The 16,775-nt window shown below is 38.4% G+C and overlaps 1 protein-coding gene across 49 annotated transcripts in view; it reads right to left on the reverse strand.

Moving 5' to 3' along the window:
• KCNMA1 (potassium calcium-activated channel subfamily M alpha 1) overlaps positions 1-16,775 on the reverse strand; it is a 766,524-nt gene that overhangs the window by 249,912 nt on the left and 499,837 nt on the right. For 48 of the 49 annotated variants that reach the window (XM_021943995.2, XM_017962870.3, XM_017962890.2 and 45 more), the window contains one exon: positions 362-437. In XM_021943995.2, the coding sequence (XP_021799687.1) occupies positions 362-437 (76 nt within the window). Of the gene's footprint in view, positions 1-361; positions 438-16,046; positions 16,564-16,775 lie in introns of those variants that run through there. The other variant, XM_021943994.2, reaches the window with a different exon arrangement.

Raw genomic sequence — 16,775 nt, forward strand, 5'->3', positions numbered from 1 at the left:
AGGACTTCCCAATCAATGAGCAAATCTATCCCTCATTCACTGCGCGCCTCTCCCCGTGACACCGTGACTCTTATCTGGGCAACCCCACTGGGCACCCAGATATCAGCTATGTTCCTACAATCGTCCCCACTTCCCTGCATGCACAGCTGTTGCTCTCTTTTCACCACATAATTCCCTGGCCCTGCAGAAGAGAGCAACCCAAACCCTACTCTGGGTTTTCTCTCCCTCTCCATGTTAGATCACTCTTTTTGTGAATAATATAACTATTAATAATGTCATTGTGATGAAAGCAAGCACACCTGATATTTGCAACTTGGCATAGGGGACTGGAAGGAAAAAAATATGACAAAGAACATCTTACCTTGTTTTAAGAATATTCAGAAACTGCAAAATTTCTGAAAACTGTATCAGTCTCAGAGCTCTTAAAAATCTCAAACCTGGAAAAAAGAATGAAATAGAGATGCATTATTTTCAATGCGTGGTTTTAATGTTCACAGTCTGCCATTTGATTTACAGTTCCCAAGGGTCGAAGGCATGGGAAGTTCTTGCAGAAGATAAACCAGCTGGTACCTCGGACATATTCCTTCATTCTGATTCTTGACTGGTTTAATCTCGACTGGTAAATGGACTTTCTCTTTATAAAGGTGGCCTGTTCGGAACCTCTTTAGAGGAAGGGCTCGTGGGGAGAAGCCAGGTTAATGAGACTTTTCATTTAGTGATCTCTGACTGAAAGCACTGTTTCTAAGTCACCTAGTTGTCTGGCAGGATTTTGTCTCTGAAAAATCCTAGGAATTGTTATTGCTCAGGGTAACCCTTGCGCTAAGAGCAGATTGAGAATAAATCGGATAACCTTATGTCTTTGATGGATTTTATTTTTTATCTTTATCTTCAGCCCTGATAAAATGAAGAGTACAGCCCACAGTGTTATCTGTTTTCTATAAACTTCTATATTTTCCTCCCAATAAAAAAAAAGATTGGTAAGATATCACATCCCACAACTTCTGGATTCAAAATTTATATAGTTCCCCGTTTATTAAGTGTTAAGATAAATGGTTTGTCCTTTCTAAATCAACGACCTCTCTTGAATGGAAAAGAAGCATCAGTGTTTAGGTGGCAGAAGAGAGATGGAGAAGGAAAACACATCAAGCACATTTTAAAAATGCAAATTATTATGTTTTAATAGCTAAGAGTGAATTATATTTCTGCTCAGGTGAAATTCATGAGTCAAAACATTCAGAGTCAGTCCTGGGCTATAACAATCTGGCTATCATGCAAAGGAATTACTTACAACATGCCGGTTTATCATCGCTTTGGGACACAATGAATGTCACACCCACTCCCAAGGGGATTTTCTTTTGCGGACTTTCTAGAAGCATTTTATGAAGCACCACCACGTGCCAAAGGCAGTGTGAAGCCTTCCAGTGCGTGGAGCTGACAGACAACTCCACACCCGTGGGTGGGGCTTTGTTCTCCCACACCTGTGAGCCAGTAAACGGCAGCCTAGGGCACAGCAGTGGGAAGGAATCCTTACTACCTTCTACTTGAACAAGGAGTATGCTAACGGCGCCCACCGTGGAGCTGTTTAGGTAATAAGGGAAAATTAACTTAAAGCTCATGGGGTGGGGGGAAATCTGACTGTACAAGGAAAGAGGAAGAAAAGGATTGGCTCAAAAAAAATAATTTCTCATCTGAAAAGGATTAACCATCATGAACAGAAGACTTTTTTTTGAAAACATTCTCCTTCTATGCCAAATAATACTTATATAACTTTTATTAAATAATTGCAGAGATGAGACGGGATGTTGATGAAATAAAAAGGCTCACGGCCAAAAGCACAGTCGTAACTGAGCTGATGAAAGGCTGACTTTGCACTGCTGAAAACCGATCACGGCGAGGAGTACAAAACTAAGAAGTCATCTCAGAAAGCAGAGAAAATAAGGGAAAGGGAGAAGAAAAAAAGATGAAACTTCAGAAAATAGAAACAGTGGAGATCATAGAGATCCAACCATGGATAAAATGTGTTTCAAAGGGAAGTCCAAACAGCACATTGATCATAAGCAAAGGCCAGGACATAACAGAAAAGAACTTTTGAGATACAAAAAAATGGAGACTAAAAGGTGAAATGAAGGATCAACTTTTTAGAGACCAATGCCGAGAAGCATCTGGCTTTTCATTTTCACATTTCAAGTATTAAAATCAAGCAATAAAAATAAACCATCAGTGTTGATGGGGTTATTTACCGTTAATGTAACTAAGATCATTATATTTAACAATAAGTGTTAAATGGCAATTGGGCAATTCTCAGAATTTTTAGACAAACAGAATCCAACCCAAGATTTTTATACCCAGTCAAGTGGTTGTTCAAGAATAAAGGTAACAAAAAAACCATTTAAAATTCTAAGGTCTCAAAAAATACATTGTTTGCTCAGTGTGCGCATAAAGTTTCCAAAGAGATTCACAAGACTTGCTAAATTAGAATGGGAGGGGGCAAGGGCTGGAATTTAAATTTATAACAGACTCTACTGCTGGTCCTAACCTTCCAGCCCAACCTACACTGTTATCTCATACCAGTATCACTGTCACATATTGCTGAGCTAAAACGACACATTTAGAAACGTGGAGTAGAAGGCGACTGGCAGTTAGCACTGAAACTATCAAAGATAACAACGCTCTTCCATGTTCATCAAGACCTCCCAGTGGATGCCTGATACATTCCAAGACCTCCCAGTGGATGCCTGAAACCTCAGATAGTGCCAAATCCTATATGTATCGTATATACACACCTATGGTAAAGTTTAACGTATAAATTAGACACAGGAAGGGATTAATAATGACAATAATAAAACAGAACAATTATGACAATATGTACTAGCATCACTACATTTGTGCTTTGGGGCCATTATTAAGTAAAATAAGGGTTACTTGAACACAGGTAACATGGGTTACAGCAAGACATGGGTCTGCCCACTGAAGGACACTGAGAGACTAATGGCCAGGGGGTGCAGATGGCACGGATGTGTCGGACAAAGGGAGGATTCTTGTCCCAGATGGGGCCAAGCAGGACAGCATGCAACTTAAAACTTGTGAATTGTTTATTTCTGGAATTTTCTATTTAATATTTTCAGACTAAAGTTGTCTGGGGGTAACTGAAACCTCAGGAAGCAAAACCATAGGTAAGAGGCACTCCTGTAGAAATACACGCTAGCAATGTATTAGCTGCTTAGGGTTTAATCCTGAAAATTCTGTGTGTGCATAGATATACTTTTATTTATGAAACTAAAAATAGAATACAAACAACCTAAACTTCAAACTGGATTTCTTCTTTTTATCTTTAAACGATGGTGTTTGTATCATATATCCGTTGGTGATAGGCAGCTTGCCACATTTGAGTGAGTCATGCAAATATAGTAGAATAAAAGCTTTTCTTTTAATTAAGGTACATGAAAGTAAAAGGGAGGAAAGAAATGAATGCAGAGCCCACAGGGTCCTATACTCTTGCTAGAGACAAACTGCAGATCTAGCTCTGAACACCTTCTTAACAAAAGCAAGCAGGGAGACAGGATAAGATTAATAGTGTATACATAAGAGAGAAAACAAACTGGCTTGCAGGAGAATCATTTATTTTTCCCAACATGGAGACCAGAGGGAAATGTCTCCTTGCAAAAGGGATCCAGGGTGATGCAGGAACAAGACCCCTGTGGGCTGAACAAGGGTGGCCTTTACTTATTTGACTGTCTCATACTGGGCATTTTTATGGCACTGAGTTTCATTAATGCAAATGAGTCAGTGAAGTTCTCCATAGGTTAAAAAAGTCCATCTACATTTTATCCTCAGATCAAGCCAGACTATCTGGGGAAATGGTTGGTCTTTCAGGAATCATTCACAATAGCTTCTGTATTTTCTTACTCTGCTAATAAAGACATACCCAAGACTGGGTAATTTATAAAGGAAAGAGGTTTAATTGACTCACAGTTCCACACGGCTGGAGAAGCCTCAGGAAACTTACAGTCATGGTAGAAGGGGAAGAAAACACATCCTACTTCACATGGTGGCAGGAAGGAGAAGTATCCAGCAAAAAGGGAAAAGCCCATTATGAAACCAGCAGATCTTGTGAGAACTCACTCACTATCACAGGAACAGCAGCATAGGGGTAACTGCCCCCATGATTCAATTACCTTCCACAGGGTCCCTCCTACAACATGTGGGTATTATGGGAACTACAATTCAAGATGAGATTTGGGTGGGGACACAGCCAAACCATATCAGCTTCCTAACTGCTTTCTGCCCTGGACCCCTTGTGGTCTCTACTCAGAAGCCTTCAATGCCCCCCATTTCACACAGAGTAAAAGTCAAAGTCCTCCAACAGCTTAAAGCAACACCACCCCACCACCAGCACTATCTCCTTTTGGATCTGATGGCTTCCTACGGCCACTCCTACTACTGTCTGCTGATCTGGCAGATGTCTTCAGTGAGCCTTGAACACACAGGCATGCTACTGACCCAGGACCTCTGCACATGCAGCCTCTCTGCCTGGAACGCTGTTCACCAGATGCCCACATGGCACACTCCCTCACCTCCTTCAGGTTCTTACTCAATGTCCTTTGATCAGCATGGCTTTCCCTGGCTACCTGACCAAAACATGTAAATCCTCCCACACCACCCGTACAACTCCCTATCCTCTTTCCTGCCTTACTTTTCTCCTCAGTATGAAGCACTGGCATCTCCATTGTGTGGTTACTTTCTGTCTCCCTCTCTGTAGCATCAGTTCTACGAGGGGAGGAGCTGATGTCTGTTTTGTTCAGGGCTATATTTCCAACATCGAACATACTGTCTGGCATAAGGTGAAGGTTCAGTAAATCCTTGTTTGAACTGAATGAGTGAATCAAAGTTTTGAGAAAGAATTAGATGGCAGAGTTAAAGGTTAGATAATCCACATTCAGAATTCTGAGACTATACGTCACCTACTAAAGGGAAAAGCCACAAGCCCTGCAGGGTCCCCTGAGAGAGGTCAGGGCTGCACTCTTAGGAAGTAGAAAGTAGCCTCATCAGGGAAAAGCCTTAACCAATGACCGCTCTGGCTATACCCAGAAAGAGCCCAGAAGACTATAGACAGCGACTTCAGGCTAAGAGAGGAGACCAAGAAAAGCGAGGTGAGAGGGGGAACTCTTTGGTGGCAAGTATTCATCTCCTCTGTTTTATAATACCTTTTATTATTTTTATTCTATAAAATATCTGAAATAAATGATTTTCTAAGGCAACACAAAATAGCTATAAATAGAGTTGTGAAGAAGAAAATGTGTATGTACCAAAAGCCAGGAATTATATGCCCTCCACAAAAGTTTCCAGGTTCAGAGAGTTTTACAAGTGAGGTTTTTACACTTTCAAAAAATAGTAAACTTCTCTATCTATTCACTATTATATGATCAAGTCTTAAAAATGGACTTATCTATGTTTTCCCATGATCTATATTGGTTTAGAAAATTGGCATTACCTGAACACAGGTTCCCCATGCATTTTTTTTTAATGGCAAGCTTATCACACTAATGACTGATAACAATAATCCTAAATAAAATACTAGGGTATCATATTAATGATTAAATGAATAAAAGACATGAGCTATAGCGGATGCTGTAGGGTACAGCCCAGATCCCCTCTTCAGGGATCTTATTTGTCCTGGGCTGTTGAAGAGTGACCTGCTAAAGGCTCACAGCTAGTCCCTTCATGAGAATTGCCCTCTGCTACAAGGAGCTGCCTCACCTGGGGCTACATCCCCTGTCGGTGGTGGTGCCCCCCACCACCCCAACACACACACAAAGGCTGGCTGACATAGGAACAAAGGTCGGCTGCCTTGCCTTGATTTGGGATAACTCTGAAGGGCCATCTAGTGGCACTGCTTCCTGTGGGATGGGCTGAGGCTTCCCAGGCAGTTGCACCCAGCCTGAGTTCTCCACCCCTATTCCCTCACAGGCATGGGCATTAAATCCTACCCTGGTGATCTGCATAGCGGAAGACCAAGCATTCTAAGAGTGCATGTGTGCATACTAGAGGCACTCAGTAAATGGTGATTTCATCATATGAAGGTGGAGTATTACAATAGCATAGAAGTGTACACACGCCACAGAAAAGTCATCAAAATGGACTAGAAAGCCCAGAAACACACCACATACACATACACGCAGAGTATATATAGTGTTACTGTTATTTTAAATTACTGGTGAAATGATGATGTTGACAATGACATCAATCTATTATTATTATTGATGATCTAGTATATTAAATTACTTACAAACACTAAAACTTCTAACTGTATCTTTTTTAAAAAAAAATACATACAACAGAAGAAAATAGCTAAGGAGAAACAAGCGAGACAGTGTATTCAACACAGTTTGAAAGCAACAGAGCCAGGTTTCACCCCAAAATGTGACAAACTCCACAAAGCCCAAACTTGCAGTCACTGCCCCGTACAGACTTCAGCCAGTCAGCTCCAATTCAGACATTAGGACTCAAGCACGCACTTCCCCCCCCCCCCCCCCCTTTTTTTTTTTTTTTTTTTTTGAGACAGTCTCACTCTGTCGCCCAGGCTGGAGTGCAGTGGGGTGATCTCGGCTCACTGCAAGCTCTGCCTCCCGGGTTCACACCATTCTCCTGCCTCATCCTCCAGAGTAGCTGGGACTATAGGTGCCCGTCATCACTCCCGGCTAATTTTTTTGTATTTTTAGTAGAGACGGAGTTTCACCGTGTTAGCCAGGATGGTCTCGATCTCCTGACCTCATGATCCACCCACCTCAGCCTCCCAAAGTGCTGGGATTACAGGCGTGAGCCACCGCGCCCGGCCTCAAGCAAGCACTTTCAAGACTTGTGATACATCTTGCCAACTTGTCCTCACAATTAGCATTCCCTTCAGTATGCAAATGCTCTTTTGCCTGCATTCCCACTGTATTGAGTACTGTGATAGAGAAAATACGAAGGAAGGAAGGAAGGAAGGAAAGAAGGAAGGAAGGAAGGAAGGAAAGGAGGGAGGGAGGGAGGGAGGGAGGCAGGTCAACAATCCCAATTTGAGGCCAGGCATAGTGGCTCATGCCTGTAATCCCAGCACTTTGGGAGGCTGAAGTGGACTGATCACTTGAGGTCAGGAGTTCAAGATCAGCCTGGCCAACATGGTAAAACCCTGTCTCTACCAAAAATACAAAAAATTAATCAGGTGTGGTGGTACGTGCCTGTACTCCCAGCTACTCCGGAGGCTGAGGTAGGAGAATCGCTTGAACCTCGGAGGTGAGGTTGCAGTGAGCCGAGATCTCACCACTGCACTCCACCCCAGGCAACAGAGTGACAGTCCATCTCAAAAAAAATTAAAAATTTTTAAAAAACAGTTAAATAATTCCAATTTGATAGACCCCAAATAAGAGCTCATGGCTGTTTTATTTTGCTTTTCTATCTTAACAAATGAAACTAAAGATTTTTTCATATAATTATTAGTCATTTTATTTTCTGCTCTAAAGTGCTTTAGAATGGCCTTGCCAGTCTGCCGGTGTATTTATCTTATTTGTAGTAATATACTTGTGTTCTTATATAAAGAAGATTTTGTATACCATATAGTATTTCCCACAGTTCTTCATTCTTCTCAATTTGGCTTAAAATGTTTTTCTTACTGTCAAATTTTACTTAAGGTGGGTTTCTTTCCCCCTGAATTCTAAAATATATCGATCTTTCCATCAAGTTCCCTCTTTCCATCATGTTCCCTTTTTTTAATATCCAAAAAGAGGCCGTCCCCATCCTACAGATATATATATATATATATGTATATTTACTGCATCTATATATTTTTTCTTTGTACTTTTAGGGCACTGGTTCCGAACTTTAACTGTACATTTAAATCACCTGGGAAACTTTCAGAATTGTTGACACCTGGGTCTCAGCACCCCCTATCCGCATTCTGATTTAATGGGCCTGGGGTACGGTCAGGCAGAAGGAGTTTTAAGGCTCCGGAGTGATTCCCATGAGCCATCCAGGATGAGCAGCATTGCAAACTTTTTCTGTAAATCAACATACAGTAAATATTAATAAATATTTTAGATTCTGTCACAATGACTCAACTTTGCTGTAAATAATAGGAAAACAAATAGGTGTGACCATATTCCAGTAAAATGTTACTCATATAAATAGGCCACGGGCACTAACTTGCTACGCTTGCTTTGGAGGCATGGAATTCAAATCCATTGTGCACACGAATCACCTGGCATGTGTACACATCCGGATTCTGACTCAGTGGGTCTCAGATGGGGTCTGATACTCCGCATTTCTAATAAGTTCTAAGCTGTTGTCAATGCTGTTGGTCAGAAGACCACACTTTGGGAAAACAAGGCTATAGGGCAGTGGTCCCCAGATTTCTCTGCCATTGCAATCCCCAGAGGATTTTAAAGCAACACTGGGGCCTGCCTCCCACCAGATTCAGCGGGTCTGGGATACAAGCTGGGCATCAGAATTTTTAAAAATTCTGATTTGAATATGCAGCCAAGTTTGGGAACCAGTGGTTCCGAATATATTTTCTTTAACTTTTAACTTGTTAATCCATTTTGATGTATTTATTTATTTATTTTGGTTAACAGTGTGGCAAAAGGACCAAGCTTTATTTTTCTAATCAAGAAGATTCTAATGTACAGCCAGATGATGGATGATGATGGGTCCAGTGTACAGCCAAGTTTGGGAATCACTGCTTTAGAGTATCTTTTATTTTCTTTTTGTAACCTCTAACTTGTGAATCCATCTTGATGTATTTATTTATTTTAGCTAGTAGTATGCCAAAAGGAGAATGCTTTATTTTTTCTCCAAATAGCAAATTTCCCTTAACCCGAGTAATCACTTGAGTAATTTAAAACCAGTAATCTATCCACTAAGCACACTACCAGTCTATTTAAATCAATTTTAAGGAACATACTGGCTAACTGGAAGTTAAATCAATAATACAATAAGAGATTACTTATAAAATAAAGCATTCAGCTTAAGATTTTGGGGGAAAAGTAGTCCTGACAATAGGAGAAAGTTGATTTTTTAGTTTAGCGTTTATGACTAAATAACCAGAAAACCAACAAATTTGAAAAAAAATTTTAAAAATCTGTAGAATTTTATGGGAGCAAACAATAGCAACAAGAAAACAAATAACATAAAATAAAGTCCTGGCTGATACAATAAAAAAAGAAAAAAATTTATCCACAATGATATACTAATAAATCTGTGAAAAACCTCAGTGAGGGGGATGGCTTTCTGCAAAAGATAAACTTTGAAACTTGATATACACAAAAAAGAAATCCATTATAGGATAACAATTGAGATATAAATTGAAATATATATTAACAGCTTCCCTTAAAGAATCTGTACCCATATATAATTTATGATTAAATTATTGTACATCCATTTCATTAAAATTCTAAACTGTTCCATAATACAATACGAGACGGAAAGCTACTAACTTATGTTATAAAATAAACATAAACTGGGGACCAAAAACTGACTCTCAAAGCACAAAAATAAAATAGAAATGGCCCGCAACTTACAATGGTTCAGCTTATGATTTTCTGACTTTTCAGTGGTGCAAAAGTGATACCCATTCATCAGAAACCATACTTTAAGTACTCACACAACCATTCTGTTTTTCACTTTCAGTACAGTATTCAATAAATTACACTACATTTTCAGCACTTTATTATAAAATAGGCTTTGTGTTAGATGACTTTGCCCAACTGTAGGTAATGTAAGTGTTCTGAGCATGTTTAAGATAGGGTAGCCTCAGCTATGATGTTTAGTAGGTGACGGGTATTAAATGCATTCTCAAACTTAAAATATTTTCAGTTTATGATGGGTTTGTGAGGATGTAACCCCATGGTTAAGTTGAGAAGCATCTGTATCACTAAGAGTATAGATGCCAAAATTCTATATAAAAGACCAATATAAATAATTCATCAATGAATTAAAATGATAATCCAGAGCATTCTAGTTAAACATAGCAGATGGATCACAACAGTTTATCTCTGCCTCCTCTCAAAACTTCACTAAAGTAATACAAATGTTGGGGGGGTAGGAAATAGCAAAATCCCACAAGAACAAAAAGAATGGAAGACGAGATTACAACACATAAGAGACAAAGACAAAATGTTGGTAGATATTCTGTTAGAAACTGACTTGGCGTACATATATATTTATTTATTTATATTTACATAAATATATACATATATTTTCCATGTATATATTTCCATAATGAGAAAGAAAGACATATACATACACATGTATATATCTCCACAGTGATAAACAGAATATTAAGAATGTCTTTGGTCAATACATAGAGACTGAGGTTGGTGGCGGGGCGGGGGACGCAGAGATCACAATGAAGAAGAAAACAACCATCCAAAAGGTGAAATGAAGTGGCTGACCCTGGGAAGAGGGAGGCTGTGACAATGACACTGATTGACTGGGGTGCCAAACAGGAGTAGCCAGCACATGGCAGCAAGCTACAATTGAGATGTTAAAATAGAGCAATATCCTGAGTAAACTGTAACTCCTAGAAGAAACACACTGTCTCCAAGACCGGTTACCGAATAGAAATACACCAAATACACCATAGCATATCTCAGTACCCCCCAGATAAACTGCAACACACAAAGACAGCATTCACATATAGGCTAATAGAAAATCTCAAATGCAAAGATAAGCACAAAACAGGCCAGGCACGGTGGCTCACGCCTGTAATCTCAGAACTTTGGGAGGCTGAGCAGGACTCTGTCTCAACAAAAAAAGACAAAACATATAACCACATGGATGAATCACACAGGCATAACATCGAGAGAATGAGGCCCAACACAGAGTCACTCTGTACGACCCAGTTATATGAAGTTTAGAACAGAGCAAAACTGATATACGGTCAGGAGAGTGGTTACCTTTGTGGGGTGTGGTGATTGGAAAGTTGCCAGGAGAAGGGATGGAGGGTGGGGGAGCGGGAAATAATGTCTGTTTCTCGAGCTGAACATTGGCTTCGCAAATGCATTCTCTTCATGAAAATTCATCCAGCTATTGCCAGGCTCAGTGGCTCACGCCTGTAATCCCAGCACTTTGGGATGCTGAGGTAGGCGGATCACTTGAGGTCAGGAGTTTGAGACCAGCCTGGTCAACATGATGAAACCCTATCTCTACTAAAAATACAAAAATTAGCTGGGCGTGGCGTGGTGGCAGGCGCCTGTAATTGCCAACTACATTTGGAGGAAGAGGCAGGACTTTCGCTTCAATCCGAAACGCAGTGTATCTGATACCTCAGGACAACTGACCCTTAAGGATACAACATTAACAAAGCATTAAACAAAAATTGCTTTAAAAATTTTTTTTGAAAAATATAAAGAGTTGTGAAAAAATATCTCAACTCAAAAAATCAACTAAATATCTTAGCAATTAAAATTTTGAACATCGAAAACTTAAAAGGCCAACTTAATAGAAGAATGGACATAGCCACACAGCAAAGTAGAGGGTTGGACTGTCACATAGCCATCTTCATGCAAAGGGGCACAGGAACGAAAAGTGCAAAAGTAAAACTAAGAGATCCAGAAAACAGGAATAAAGTTTTCAATATCCATGTAATTGAGTTGCCAGAAGGAAAAAATGAAGGAAATAGCAGGAAACATTTTAAATAACATTAAAGTTTCCTAGACCAAAAGAATGACTTGTATCCTCAGATTGGAAAGGTCTTTTAACGGTCCAGCAGGTTAAATTTTAAAAGACCTAAGTCCAAGTATATCGTGGAGAAATTTTATAACATCAATGTGAAGAAATAAATCCCTTCAAAGCAACAAGAGCCAAATTATTGTCACAATTCTCCTGGCTTCACTGGTTGCAAGAAAACAAAAGAAGGATATCTTTACAATTCTCAGGACAGATTAATTTGAAGCAAGTAATATATACTTAGCCAGCTGAAAGAAAAATAAATCCAAAAGAAGTGAGATACAAGAAGCAACATGGAAAAGATAAAAGTAATGGATTTGTTTATGTGTTGACTGAGTATGTTTTAAATGAATAAATAATAACAATGATCTAAAATTAAAATCTCTGGAAATACATAGAAGACGGAGGTGTGAAGGAGAGAGGGCAATAGGAAAAAGAAAGGTGTGCAGAAGTTCTTGTCTTGATAGGATACAATCAATCATATATATTCACAGAAAAAAATTAGTTTAAGTATATGTATCAAAACCTTAAGGATATAAATTCCATAGCCCAGAGGAAAAAAAAGAGAACAAAGGAATTTAATCAAATGGAGAAAAGTAAAAAAGAACAAAAACTTTAACCCATCCAACAAAAAGGGGAAAAAAAGAAAAGCTATATTCATCAGAAAACACAGTTACAATAGTAAAAGAGTCCAAATATATTTGCAATCATAATAAAATAAAATTATAATTACTTTCACCTATGGAAAGACAGAGATTCACATGATGTGAAAACAACAACAATAACAAATTCCAGATGCATGCTATTTAAAACACATACATTGTAAACACGACACACAGAAAAGTTAGAAACGAAAGAATGGAAATTATGTGCCTGGCATATGCTGACAACAGAGGAACAAATAGAGCAATGATTATATCAAATAAAGCGGAAGCTACTGCAAAAAATTATATAAAATTATATATAAAAATTATATTAAAAAAGAATTAAAAGTAATAGCTCATATTGATAAAAGGAACAATCCACCAAGAATATGTAACTAAAAAATAAACTTTATACACCTAAAAGTATTACTTTGAGATAGATAAAGCAAATATGACAAGAATGCACAAATATCGGATATTTAAGTAGCATTTAATCCCTTGGGATATATTCATATCTATATGTGTCTGAATGGATGGGCAGAAAGACACACACATATATTAGTAAACCAGGAACACACATTCTTTAATAACAGCCATGAGCAGTCTCAAAAACTGACCACATATTAGGCCACAAAGAAATTTCATCAAAATCTAAAATGCAAAAATCATCTAAGTCACATTTACCACAAAGCACTAGAATAAGAAAATAATAAAAGAATGGCAACAATGACTAAGCAGTAGAGAAATAGACTCTATTATATCAGAAGAATTTTATAGACAATAAAGAGGTCATCACAAATCAAAAGGAAGACAGGCATCATTCAATGATGGACCTCATACCATAATGGAAATAAGTTTGAGACAAATTAAAAAGTAAATATGGATAACACAGGACAGAAAAGTTGAGGAAAATGTAGGTATATATTTTTAGCCCTCTGAAAAGAAGAATTTCTAATTTCAGATGTAAAAGTAGTCACACAATCTTTGAAATATAGGCTCTGCCACCACCATATAAACATCAACATTCTGCATGTTAAAAATCATAATCAAGACAATACCCAATGAAAACATAATCAAATATGATACAGAAAGGATAAATTCTTTGTAATGTGAAAAGCATGTATGTAAAATACTATATCATTATTTGATAAGTAGGCAAAAATCATGAACAGGTACATTATGAAGTAGAAAATATGAATAGTAAATAATCATTAAATAAATTAATTAAATGAAACCATTTATGCTAACTTGGTTCAAATAAAAAAAATGCACACCATATGCAAAAACCAACTCATAATGAATTAATGACTTAAGATTCAAAACTGTGAAACTACTAGAAGAAAACATTGAGAAAGAGCCCCATGACAAAGGTCTGGGCAATAATTTTTTGGAAATGGCCCCTAAAACTCAGACAATGAAAGCAAAAATGGACAAAGAGGATTACATCAAACTAAAAAGCTTGGCCCAACGAAAGAAAGAATCAATGGAGTGAAGAGACAGCCTACAGAATGGGAGAAAAATATTTGAAAACTATACATCTGATAAGGGTTTAATATTCAAAATATATAGAGAACGCAACTCAATAGCAAGAAAGCAAACAGCCCAATTAAGAAATGGGCAAAGGATATTTCTGAATATATTTCTCAAAAGGAGAAATGCAAATAGCCAATAGTAAATGTTTAAAATGTTTGACATCACTATTTATCAGGGAAGTGCAAATTAAAACTACAATGAACTATCACTTCACACCTGTTAGAAGGGTTATTATCAAAAAGACAAAAGGTAAGTGTTGGTAAGGATGTGGGAAAAAGGAATGCTTGCACACTGTTGATGGGAAGGTAAATTAGTACTATTTTCCTTTGTGGAAAATGGTAAAAAGGTTCCACAAAAACCCAAAACTAGAACTACTATACAATCAAGCAACCCCACTACTGGGTATATATTCAGAGGAAATGAAATCAACGTGCTGAAGAGATGTCTGCACTCCCATGTTCTTTGCAGCACTATCCCTAATAGCCAAGGTACAAAATCAACCTCAGTGTCCATCAACAGATGAATGAATAAAGAAAATGTGATATATGTACAGAATGGCATACTATTCAGCCATAAAAAGAATCAATCCTTTCATTTGCAACAATGTGGATGAACCTAGAGTTTATATTAAGTTAAATAAGCCATGCACAGAATGACAAATATCACATGACCTCACTCATATAAAGAAGCTGATTTCATAGAAACGGGCTGGGGTGGTTGGAGGGAAGGGTGGTTAGGTAGATGTTGGTCAAAGGATACAAAATGTCAGTTAAATAAGAGAAATAAATTCAAGATATCTACTGTATAACATGGTGACTATAGTTAATAACCATATAGTATTCTCGAAAAATGCTTTAAAAATGTAAAAATAAAAGAAATGCAAATTAAACAAAAATAAGTAAGCATTGTATTTATTCTACTTAATAGCAATATATTGGAGTTTCACCTAGTGGAGATGACTCTACAATGACCTAGTCTCATAATTCGACTGTGGAATTATAAACTGATAAAACCTTTTCAGAAAGTAATTCAGCATTATTAATCAAACTAATTCCATTTCCGGGAATATAGTCTAAGAAAATATAACAAAATATGGAAATATGCTACAGAAACAGAGATGCTTATTGCAGAATTGTTCATTAAGCAAGAAAAATAGAAAGCAGCTTAAAATCCAAAAATAGGCCTTAAGTCTGGTACATCTTCTTTATAGGATATTATACATGCTCAAAAATTGTAACAAGGAAAATTTTTGATATAATGTTAAGTTAAAGAAGTGGAATGTAGAAATTAAAATAGCGATTACCAGGAGCTGGGGGGAGAGGAAAAAGTAATTGTTTAATGGCTGTAGAGTTTCAGGTTTGCAAGATGAAAAAGTTTTGGAGCCCTGTTTTGCAACAATAGAACATCCTTAACATTACTGAACTGTACACTTAAAAAATGATTAAAATGGTAAATTTTATGTTATGTGTTTTTCACCACAATTTTTTAAAAAATAGCAAACTGGAAATGCTGGGAAAAAAAAGGAAAGAAAAGATGAAGTGCATGTTCCCTATGATAAAACTATGAAAACTATAGGTATATGTAAAATGTAAAAGTAGAAGAAAAGCATAAAATGATGACAGTGGTCATGTGACAAAGGCAAACATTCTGGATTTCTTTAATATTCTTGAGCTTTTTAATTTTTTGTAATATTTATATCAAAATTTCTATTTTTATGCATAATTACTTATTGCTATAGTCATAAAGTCAGTGGCAAGTCAGGACTGGAATACAGGTTTTCCTTGCTCCAAGCCCTGTACTCACGTGCAAGATTCAGCCACGTGAGACCATTGGCTCCAGAGAGGAGGACCCCCTGCCAGGGCTGTCCTTTCAGAGGGTCAAACTTGGTGCCCAGGGCCTGCACAACCAGGTGGGGCTCCTCCTGAGAACTAGTGCTGTGGATTTTAGCAATGACCAACTAGACAGATTAAGGGATCTTGAGCTCCTTTCTCAGATAAAAGCAGAGTTACTGTACTGACAGAAATTGAGGGATAAACAGGTAAATGATAACTCACTCACTGTTCAGGGTTCCTGTGATCCCCAGAGAGAAAAGACTGGAGATTCATGCATGTGAGGCCCCGGGAGAGGAGAAGATAGAAAACACAACAGCAAACACATCCAAGCCCATACCAGAAAGCCTGCCAGGGATTTCCAATTTGTTATTTTCCATTGCCTTTCACTCCTTAATCTTTAAATCCAAAAAGCTGAAAGGTTCCAATAAACCTCTGTCGTTTCCAATCCCTGCAGCCCCACGCAAATCCTGAAGAGCAATTATTTTTGTGGTGTCTGACAAGGTCATTGTTATCTGGCCTTGCAGCTCAGAGGGATCACACCGAGGGCAGGCATATCAGGGTAAACGGAGGATGCATAGGAGCATGGGGAGGCTTCTTCGGGGTGGTCCCCTGCACCCTGCTGCCATCACAGGTCCCACCTCCCATCCCCAGCTTGGTCACTGTGAGGACCACCTGCTTCTTAGCCCCAGCACAGAGTGAATCTGAGCCTCTCCTTCCCAGCTGGAGAAAGAGGACTGTCTCGCTTCCTCTCAAATGCCCCTGGGCTTTTGTTCCTGCAGTCAGAACGTGTGTTCTATAAACAGTTCTTGCTTGTCTGACCTTTTCACCATCCTTTCCTTTGGTAATTGTTCAGGCTGTTTTGCTCCCTACTTTTTTTTTTTTTTTTTTTTTTAATTTTTTTGAGACAGGGTCTCACTTTGTCAGCCATGCTGGAGTGCAGTGGCACGGTCATCGCTCACTGCAGCCTCGACCTCCTGGGCTTAAGTGATCCTCCTACCTCAGCCCCCCAAGTAGCCAGCCACCGTGCCTGGCTAATTTTTTCTATTTTTTTTTGTAGTGGCAGAGT

The sequence above is a fragment of the Papio anubis genome, chromosome 11 (assembly GCF_008728515.1).
Source record: "Papio anubis isolate 15944 chromosome 11, Panubis1.0, whole genome shotgun sequence".
Taxonomy (NCBI): domain Eukaryota; kingdom Metazoa; phylum Chordata; class Mammalia; order Primates; family Cercopithecidae; genus Papio; species Papio anubis.